This window comes from Rana temporaria, chromosome 8 (assembly GCF_905171775.1).
Source record: "Rana temporaria chromosome 8, aRanTem1.1, whole genome shotgun sequence".
Lineage (NCBI taxonomy): Eukaryota > Metazoa > Chordata > Amphibia > Anura > Ranidae > Rana > Rana temporaria.
The window spans coordinates 35,318,166-35,328,986 of NC_053496.1; the positions used below are offsets into that span (position 1 = coordinate 35,318,166).

Here is a 10,821-nt window from a genome sequence, read left to right on the forward strand (position 1 = left end):
ACTGTCACGCTTTGAAGACAATTGCGCGGTCGTGCGACGTGGCTCCCAAACAAAATTGGCGTCTTTTTTTCCCCACAAATAGAGCTTTCTTTTGGTGGTATTTGATCACCTCTGCGGTTTTGATTTTTTGCGCTATAAACAAAAATAGAGCGACAATTTTGAAAAAAAAAAATTTTTTTTTACTTTTTGCTATAATAAATATCCAATAAAAAAAAATCTCAGTTTAGATACGTATTCTACATATTTTTGGTAAAAATAAAAATCGTAATAAGCGTATAGTGATTGGTTTGCGCAAACGTTATAGCGTCTACAAAATAGGGGATAGAATTATGACTTTATTTTTATTATTTTTTTTACTAGTAATGGCGGCGATCTGCGATTTTTGTCAGGACTGCGATATTGCGGCGGACACATCGGACACTTTTGACACATTTTTGGGACCATTCACATTTATACAGCGAACAATGATATAAATATGCACTGATTACTGTATAAATGTGACTGGCAGGGAAGGTGTTAACACTAGGGGGCGAGGAAGGGGTTAATGTATTCCCTAATTAGTATTCTTACTGTGGTGAGAGGGGGGTAACCGATCTGTGTCCCTATGTACAAGGGACACACCATCAGTCTCCTCTCCCTGACAGGACGTGGAGCTCTGTGTTTACACACAGAGCTCCACGTCCCTGTCTCCGTGACTGCCGATCGCGGATGCCTGACGGACATCGCGGCTTCCAGGCCTGCGCATCGGCACCTGACGCAGCGGGCGTGCGCCCCCCAGTGGCCTGGAGGCCGCATATGGAGCAGACTTTATGCATATCTTCTGGGACTGTCCGGATATACAGAAATATTGAGGGAGTTTTGCTGTGTGTGCAGGAGGTGACCACTATCCCTTTAAATCCCTCTGTAAAACACTGTCTGCTCAGGTTGGTAGATGACCTGGCCCCTACTACGGCTATACGAACCCTACTCACTTCATTATTTTTTCATGCTAGGAAACGCATAGTTTTGTCTTGGAAGAGCACTACACCCCCATCACATGTTTGAGCAGGGGGGGCGCTTCTTAAATTTGAAGAGATTTGGGAGGGGGGGGTGGATCTACTCACTGTAACGGATTACATTTCACCATTGTATGAAGTTATCCTATCTCTCCTCTTAGCAGCTACAATATGCACCTCACTGCCTGTGCGGGTACACGGTCCCCCTAGTATGGTGGGTTTCGTATCTCTCATCCTCTTGCTGGAGTGGATGGTTCTGTCAAATGAATCCTTATAATTTGGTTGAAGTATGTAACGAGGGGTTGAGAGAGTGGTGTCGGTTGAGTGGACAGGTTTCGCGGGCAATGTTTATACTGGTGTTTTAATGTAATGCACCAACACCCCCCCCCCTTTTTTCCTCTCCCTTTTTATATTTTGGGACTGCGCACCGTCCTGTGGTGTGTGGTCCTTAATGTTTGTTTGTACATTGTAAGTGTTCTTTGAAAACAAAAATAATAATAATTAAAAAGGCTATAAATTGCCAAGACCCTGAAACTGAGCTGCAGCACGGTGGCCAAGACCATACAGCGTTTAACAGGACAGGTTCCACTCAGAACAGGCCTCGGCATGGTTGATCAAAGAAGCTGAGTGCACATGCTCAGCATCATATCCAGAGGTTGTCTTTGGGAAATAGACATATAGTGCTGCCAGCATTGCTGCAGATGTTGAAGGGGTGGGGTCAGCTGTCAGGTGCTCAGACCATACGCCACACACTGCATCAAATTAGTCTGCATTGCTGTGATCCCAGAAGGAAGCATCTTCTAAAGATCATACACAAGAAAGCCCGCAGTTCTCAGCCACAACAACAACACATGATCAGTTGTGCACTTAAATCATCTATATGCACCAAAATACAGGAGACAAATTATAAAATCCTGTCCAGAGGGTATTTCACACCAAAAATTATATGTAGAAGAATACGTATCGGTCTAAACTGAGGAAACTTTTTTTTTTTTAATTGTGATATTTATTAAATCAAAATGTAAAAAAAAAATGTTTTCTTTTTTCAAAATTCTCACTCTTGTTTATAGCGCAAAAAATAAAAACCACAGAGATGATCAAATACCACGAAAGCTTTATTTGTGGGGGGAAAAACAAAGATTTATTTGGGTACAGTGTTGCATGACCGCGCAATTGTCATTCAAATGCAACAGCGCTGAAAACTAAAAATTGGTCTGGGCAGAAAGGGGGTGAAATGTCCTGTATGGAAGGGGTTAAAGTGGTTGCGAATAGACATGGGCAATGTGGTTCGAGAACGAGCACGCAGGTGTGCCATCATAGGAAGCGGCTTCCTATGGTGGCACACCAAGAAGAAGAGGAGCCAGGAGCACCAGCAGGGGACCCAAGTGGAGGACCGAGCTGCTCTGTGCAATTCCTCTTATTTAACCCCTAAACACAATTTTGCAACTTTGACAAGTGTTAGTATGTCTATACATATCACCACAACTACTTATATATCTGTATTCAGGTGAATTACACCTTGCTTTTTTCAAAACAAATTTGGCTTTCTTTTGTTAGTAAATGGTAATGGCTTAGAGGTGCACCGAATGGAAATTTCGGCCAAAAAACGATACAGAAAATGACAGTTTAAAAAAAAAAATGTATATATATATATATTTTTTTTTTTTTTTTTATATATACAGCTTCCCCCCCATCGCAGAGATCTCCAGTGATTTATTGACCCCCCCAACACCACCACAGGTCTCCCTGCATCACATTTTTTCTTTCCTCTTCCCATTGCAGGTCAGGAGGGTCGCATTGGCCAGGGGTCGACAAATCCTGGCGCCATCTGGTGGTGAACCGTTGGTATTACAAGTTATTACCACCAGATGAGTGAGCTGGCGCCATCTGGTGGTGGACGTTGGTATTACAAGTTAAGCATTACAAGTTAAACAGCAATTCTAATGTAATTTTTCACTATTTTCACTGCCATCTTCTTCCCTCTAATTAGAGCCCCAAACATTATATATATTTTTTATCCTAACACCCTAGAGAATAAAATGGCGATCGTTGCAATACTTTCTGTCACGCCATATTTACGCAGCGGTCTTACAAGCGCACTTTTTTTTGGGGAAAAAATTACACTTTTTTTAATTAAAAAAATAAAACAGTAAAGTTATCCCCATTTTTTTTAATATTATGAAAGATAATGTTACGCCGAGTAAATTCATACCCAACATGTCACGCTTCAAAATTGCGTCCGCTCGTGGAATGCCGACAAACTTTTACCCTTTAAATTCTTCATAGGCGACGTTTAAAAAAAATCTACAGGTTGCATGTTTTGAGTTACAGAGGAGGTCTAGGGCTAGAATTATTGCTCTCGCTCTACCAATCGCGGCGATACCTCACATGTGTGGTTTGAACACCATTTACATATGCGGGCGCTGCTCACGTATGTGTTCGCTTCTGCACGCAAGCTCGTCGGGACGGGGTGCGTTTTCTGGCTCCTAACTTTTTTAGCTGGCTCCTAGATTCCAAGCAAATTTGTCAAACCCTGGCATTGGCCATAGTTTTGAATCTCCTTTCTGAACTTTCTATACCCTTGACAAAACCCTAATTTTTGGGGGATTTACACAGCTGCCTTCCTTGTCTTTGCACAATGTTGGCTTCTTAGTTAGCGAATTTGTTTATAATATTTCTTATGTTGACTCCGACAACACACCAATTGTATGATCATGACTGTTCTATTCTTATATTGTACGAACAATTTGTATTCAATGAATCTTGTTTGGGAAAAAAAAAACAAAAAACAAATACTAGTCGTATGTCACTTGACAAGAATAATTGCATTTCTAAGAGTACCTGTCATGGGATAGGAATCTCTTCCAGGTCCAACTGCCACACTCCCAAACATCTGAGGCGGAGACAGGGGTCTCCTCAGAGAAAGATGTTGCATTACAGCTCTCTTGTCCATGGATCACAGAAATCACACGAAAGAGCCTTAAATAAATTCTGTCAACTAGCTACAAAAAAAAAAAAAAACAATTTGGCATAAGCAATGAATGTGACATAAATAAATAACCCCTTTTAGTGTCGTGACATTTATTTATTTTTTGCACGTTTACCACTTAAGACCCGGACCATTATGCAGCTAAAGGACCTTGCCCATTTTTGCGATTCGGCACTGCATCGCTTTACTGACAATTGTGCGGTCGTGCGATGTGGCTCCCAAACAAAATTGGCGTCCTTTTTTTCCCCCACAAATAAGAGTTTTCTTTTGGTGGTATTTGATCACCTCTGCGGTTTTTATTTTTTGCGCTATAAACAAAAATAAAGCGACAATTTTGAAAAAAATGCAATGTTTTTTACTTTTTGCTATAATAAATATCCCCAAAGTGTATGACATGGGAGCGCGCCCGCAAGCTAACCCCCTTGGGAAAGAGCTTCCCAGAGGGGGTTAGCTTTAGTGGGGAGGAGCCGAGAGAGCCACTGTGGGAACCCAGAACAGCAGGATCGCGGCCACTCTGCAAAACGAACTGCACAGTGGCGGTAAGTACAACGTGTTTGTTTAAAAATAAAAACCTATACAACCCCTTTGAATGCACATTATAGCCCTGAATATGGGATTTATTTTTTCAAAGAGCCTAGAGAATAAAATGGTGATAGTTGCATTGTCACATGATATTTGCACAAATGTTATCAAACCCAATTTTAGTGCACATAAACACTATACATTACCCATTTTTTCATAAAATATAAAAGACACTCCTTCTTAGAATGTAAGCTTCAACGAGCAGAGCCCTCTGATTCTTACTATATTAACCACTTGCTTACTGGGCACATATACCCCCCTCCTGCCCAGGTGAAATTTCAGCTTCCGGCACTGCGTCGCTTTAACTGACAATTGCGCGGTCATGCGACGTGGCTCCCAAACAAAATTGGCGTCCTTTTTTCCAACAAATAGAGCTTTCTTTTGGTGGTAATTGATCACCTCTGCGGTTTTTATTTTTTGCGCTATAAACAAAAAAAGCAACATTTTTGAAAAAAAAAACAATATTTTTTACTTGTTGCTGTAATAAATAGCCCAATTTAAAAAAATAAATAAAAAATTCTCAGGTTTAGGTCGATACGTATTCTTCTACATATTTTTGGTCAAAAAAAATAAATAAAATAAAATAAAATCGCAATAAGCGCTTACAAAATATGGACAGAATTATATTTTTTTTTTACTAGTAATGGCGGCGATCTGCGATTTTTTTATTGGGACTGCGACATTATGGCGGACACTTTTGACACATTTTTGGAGCCATTCACATTTATACAGCGATCAGTGCTATAAATATGCACTAATTACTGTATAAATGTGACTGGCATTGAAGGGGTTAACACTAGGGGCTGAGGAAGGGGTTAAATGTGTACCTGTATGTGTTCTAACTGGGGGGGAGGGGGGTGACTGGGGGAGGTGACCGATGCTGTGTCCCTATGTACAAGGGACACAGATCGGTCTCCTCTCTTTCCTGACAGGACGTGGAGCTCTGTGTTTACACACAGAGCTCCACGTCCCTGCTCTGTCATTACCGATCGCGGGTACCCTGGCAGACATCGCGACCGCCAGGCACGCGCATCGGCATCTCGGGGACGCGCTCACACGCCCCCCCAGTGGCGGAGGAATCCAGGACCGTCATATGACGTCTGTTGGATTTTCAGAGCCACCGTGTAGCCGTCATTTGACAATGGCCCGGGGCTCAGGTGGTTTAAATGGTATTGTAATTGTACTGTCTGTCTGCCCTCATGTTGTAAAAGCGCCCCACCTGTGATGTGCCCCAGAAGATTGCAGGGAGGAAGTGCTGACGAGGCGGCCAGAAGTGGAAGCTTGTCAGTAATCGCGATGCATTGTGGAATCGAATTGTTGACCAGTGAAGATGCGCACCTGGCTTACCTGCACCGTGATATTTTTTTATCAAGGGATCTGGGGCATGCGTGCCACCGGTGCCCCCCGCTCTCACTGTGATTGGACAAATCCGGCGGTCCTGATGTCCGCCGGAAACCCGGCGATCGTTTGTCAAGGCAGAATGTCAGTCTTCCTATGTAAACAAGGCAGATTCTTCATTCTTCTAGTAAGGAAGATGGAGAGCTTGTATTCTACTAGGCAAGGACATTTATGAAATGAAGCAGGCAGTATTAAATAGCCAGAAGGGTTGGCTGTGGGATTGACGACGAGTAGGAGATGATCACCAGGTGAGAGCCACTGTGGAACGAGGAGTTCTGCCAATTAAACCGACAGCTGAGCAACCTGAGCACAGAGAAGAAAGGGCTGAGAGCCCAACACTGACACCAATACAGTGATCAGTGCTAAAAAATAGAAAATGCACTGATCCTTGTATAAATGACACTGGTAGGGAAGGGTTTAACTACAGAGGCTATCGAGGTGATAAATGTGTTCCCTGAGAGGTGCTTTTCAAGACCCCTTTCACACTGGGGTGTTTTTTGTGCGCTTTCGGCCTAAAAAATGCCTTCCCCTGCAGCTCCAGTGTGAGAGCCCGAGTGCATGCGGTGGCCTCTACCTCTGTGTTACACATTGAAAGCCGATTGGTGCATACAGTGGACTCGAAGGTCCGCTGGCACCCGCAAATGCGTCGGTACACTGACAGAGCGGCGGTCTATGTAAACAGGCAGATAGCCGTTCTGTCAGTAGGGAAGACATAGATCCTGTGTCTCTGCAAAGCAGGGGCACTGATCCACGCCTCTAGAAAAAAGCACCCCCCACTGTACACAAACACTCCCCTGGGAGAACACCCAGCCCTTTGATCGCCCCTGATGTTAACCACTTCCCTGCCAGTGTCATTAGTACAGTGACAGAGTACATTCTTAGCACTGATTGACTGTATTAGCGCCATTGGTTCCTAAACAGTTGTCAGGTGTCCCGACTGTCCACCGCAATATCGGAGTCCCGCTATTAGACCCCTTTCACACTGAGCCACCATAGCGTCAGCAGTAAAACTCCGCTATTTTTACTGCCGACGCTATGGGCGCATTTGCGGCACATTTCGGCCGCTAGCGGGGGCAGTTTTACCCCACCGCTAGCGAGCGAGAAAGGTTAAGAACGCCCGCAATGCGCTGCTGAAAGCCAGCACATTGCGGGCGGTATAGCCGCGCTGTCCCACTGATTTCAATGGGCAGCGGTGGTGGAGGAGGCGGTAAACACACTGCTCCAAAGAATGCAGCTAGCAGGACTTTTTTTACCGTCTGCTAGCACAACGCTCCAGTGTGAAAGCCCTCGGGCTTTCACACAGAAGACAATGGAGCAGCCGTTTGAGGGCGGATTGCAGGCGCTATATTTAACGCTACAGTGCCCTACAATACGCCCTCAGTGTCAAACGGGGTCTAAGTCGCTGATCGCTGACATCACTAGTAAAAAATAAATTAAAAATATCCAGTTCGTAGACGCTGTAACTTTTGCGCAAACCAATCAATATGCGCTTATTGAGATTTTTCTTTTTTTTTTTACCAGAAAACACAGAATACATATTGGAAGAAATTGGATTTTTTTTATTGAATATGTTTTTTATAGCAGAAATGTAAAAAATATTGGGCCAGATCCACAAAAAGGGATACGCCGGCGTATCTACTGATACGCCGTCGTTATCCCTGTTTCTATCTATGGAACTGATCCACAGAATCAGTTTCTCATAGATAGGCATAAGATCCGACAGTGTAAGGGACTAACGCTGTCGGATCTTAGGATGCAGTACCACAGCCGCCGCTGGTGGCATTTCTCGTCGAAATGCGCTTCGGGTATGCAAATTAGCATACGGAGATCCACAAAGCTTTTACGCTTCGTTTTTTCTCCGTAAGTATTAGTTTGCAAACGCAAAATTAGGGCTGCTTTTACAAGGCCTAAACTGTTTACACCTTGTAAAAGTAGACCGTTCTATCCCGTGTCGCCGTCCTTTTTTTTTTTTCAACTTTTTTTTTTCCCGCCGCAACTCGTTTTTTTTTTTTTTTTTACGGCCCGCGCGATTATCAAAACCCGGCGCAACGTAAAACCGCGCACTAGCATGTCGGGGAGAAAATGACGTTGTGAGCATGCGCAGTACGGTCCGGCGCGGGAGCGCGCCTAATTTAAATGGACTCGCCCCATTTGAATAGGAACGCCTTGCGCCGGCCGGATTTATAAGTTACACAGCCGAAAAATTTCTAGGTAAGTGCTTGTGGATCGGGCACTTAGGTAGAAATTTTGCGGCGGTTGTAACTTAAATGGGAATATTTAAGTTACAGCGGCTGGCTGTGGATCTGGCCCATTGTTTTTTTTTCAAAGTTGCTTTTTTTGTTTATAGCGCAAAATAAAAGCAGCAGAGCTGATCAAATACCACCAAAAGAAAACTATTTGTGGAGGAAAAAAAAAGAACAAGTCTTTATTTGGGTACAATAACGCACGACTGCGCAATTGTCAGCTAGAAGTAACGCAGTGCCGCATCACAAAAAAATGGCCCATCATGAATGGGGGGGTAAATCTTCCAGGGGTCAAGTGGCTTAAGGGTAGGTTTATACTATTGCAACCCCAAAGTCGCATGATTTTAATGAGACTCAAAGCAATGCCTGTGTATTCTTGAGGTCTATGGACCTGAAGTCACATCGAAGTCAGACCAAAGTAGTGGCAGGTACTACTTTGATTTTGCACAGATATGAACGGTACTCATTGGAAATCATGGGGTACGACTGTCCTGCGCTTGGGACTGCCAACGTCGCATGACAAGTCACACAAGTGGAAATTTTGTTACATTTATTGCCGTCTGAGGCCCCATTTGAGAGATTTCACCCTCTCTATTTGTCCTTTTTATCCAACACCCCAAACAGTGGGTTGTCAGCAGAACAGGATTAGAGGGGGGAATCTTCCAATGGGGACACTTGTTCTGGCGACAACTCACTATGAAGGGGATTTCCTCTCAACTTCCTGTTGTGGCTATGGAACAGGAAGGGAAGGAAAATCTCCCCAAATGGCAACAGAGGACACTAGTTCTGACAAACCTGGGACTCTGTGTTATGTCGACTAGTGACGCTCTGGTAGGTGTGGGGTGCTTCGCAAAGTGCGCATGAGACATACAATCTTCCATACCTATGCAATGGCGGTAGTGGCACAGTACTTTGCAATGGCGGTACACGCACAGTACATTGCAATGGCGGTACAACGCACAGTAATTTGCAATGGCGGTACACGCACAGTACTTTGCAATGGCGGTACACCGCACAGTACTTTTGCAAATGCGGTATACACGCGCAGTACTTGGCAATGGCGGTACAAAACAGCCGCTAGTACTTTGCAATGGCGGTATGCGCACAGTACCTTTGCAATGGCGGTCCGTCGATATCGAACGCTCTCAATCACGCATGCGCAGTACAAGAAGAATTTAAAGAAAAAGCCGCTGCTTTGTCGCTATAGGCCGCTCTCACGCAGTGCTATTCCAGAGCAAGCGGCTTTCCTTTGCATGCCGCTATTCCAGAGCGAGCGGTTCATATCGTCAGAACACCGGGACACTAAGCGGGTCAAACACGGAACGAAAACCAGAGTATTGGATGTCTCATGCGCAGTAGGCAAGCGTCCCATACCTGCAAGAGTGTCCCATATCACATAAAACCATCCCCCACTACGGAGGCGACTTACTCTCACTTCCTGTTTGGAGATGGGACAGGAAGTAAAGGAAAATCTCCCCAAATGGGACACAAATGGCAACAGGGGACACTAGTTCTGACAAGCTGGGACTCCTGTGTTATGTCGATGAGTGACGCTCTGTAGGTATGGGGTGCTTGCAAAGTGCGCATGAGACGTACAATCTTCCGGTATGCGTCCCGTACTTTGAAATGGCGTTCCGTCGATATTGAACGCTCTCAATCGCGCATTCGCAGCTACGAGCAGCATTTCAAGAAAAAGCTGCTGCTTTGTCGCTATAGGCCACTCGCGCATGTGCCACTTCAGCGCAAGCGGCTTTCCTTTGCATGCGCAATTCGAGAGCGAGCGGTTCATATCGTCAGAACGCCGGTCGCAAAGCGGGTCGAACGCGGAGCGTCCCCATATCTGCAGAGCGTCCCATATCAACATAAAACCATCCTCCACTATGGAGGGGCGACTTACTTAGAGATGGGACAGGAAGTGAGGGGGAAATCTCCACAAAAGGGAGAAAATGGCAACGAAATAACCCCACTCCTTTACTCAATATAATAAAATGACTTTAGTTCTATGTAAATGATACCCCCCCCCCCAAGATAATAATCTGGCCACACCCCCAACTTACAGAGGTAACATTGACTGGGGTGGAGGCAGGGCATGATTTCCAACCCCCCACAAAACATAATGCACTCAACGGCTCTGCTGAGGATGTCATTGAGAAGAATTAGACACCCTCCGCCCTGTACACCTTACAGAGGCCTATAACCCCCTCCACGTGTCCCCCCCAACTCACCAACCTGTCCGCTCCACTCCGCGCCAAACCAACAACGTTCCGCGCTCCGCCCACCACGTGACACCGCACGTGCGACGCCTAGATCCCCGCCCCGCTCAGGAGAGGGCGGGGTTCAGGGAAGATAGGGCGTGTCTAATCAGTGCTCCTGGCTCAGTATACCCCAATATGAGAAATGATTGATGACCCCCCCCAATAAGGAGATCCCCAGCATGACTGATCAATAAATCCGGGTACTGCTCCATTCTAGAGGAGAGACAATGGAAGGAAGAGGGGTTCAGCCATCTTTACCCCCACTATTTCATTGTGTGGCCTGTCCATTTTATAGCGGCTACTGGCAGTGGTGTATTTAGGTATAGTGCTACCCTAAGCCTGACTAAACTCGTGCAACC

At 45.1% G+C, this 10,821-nt stretch overlaps 1 protein-coding gene across 1 annotated transcript in view; it reads right to left on the bottom strand.

The window, feature by feature from the left end:
- TDRD1 (tudor domain containing 1) overlaps positions 1-10,500 on the bottom strand; it is a 127,848-nt gene extending 117,348 nt beyond the window's left edge. The window contains exons 1-2 of the mRNA XM_040322138.1: positions 10,433-10,500; positions 3,837-3,997 (exon numbers count right to left, since the gene is read on the bottom strand). Coding sequence (XP_040178072.1) covers positions 3,837-3,948 — 112 coding nt within the window. The 5' untranslated portion in view covers positions 3,949-3,997; positions 10,433-10,500. The remainder of the gene's footprint in view (positions 1-3,836; positions 3,998-10,432) is intronic.
- Positions 10,501-10,821: the final 321 nt, after the last annotated feature.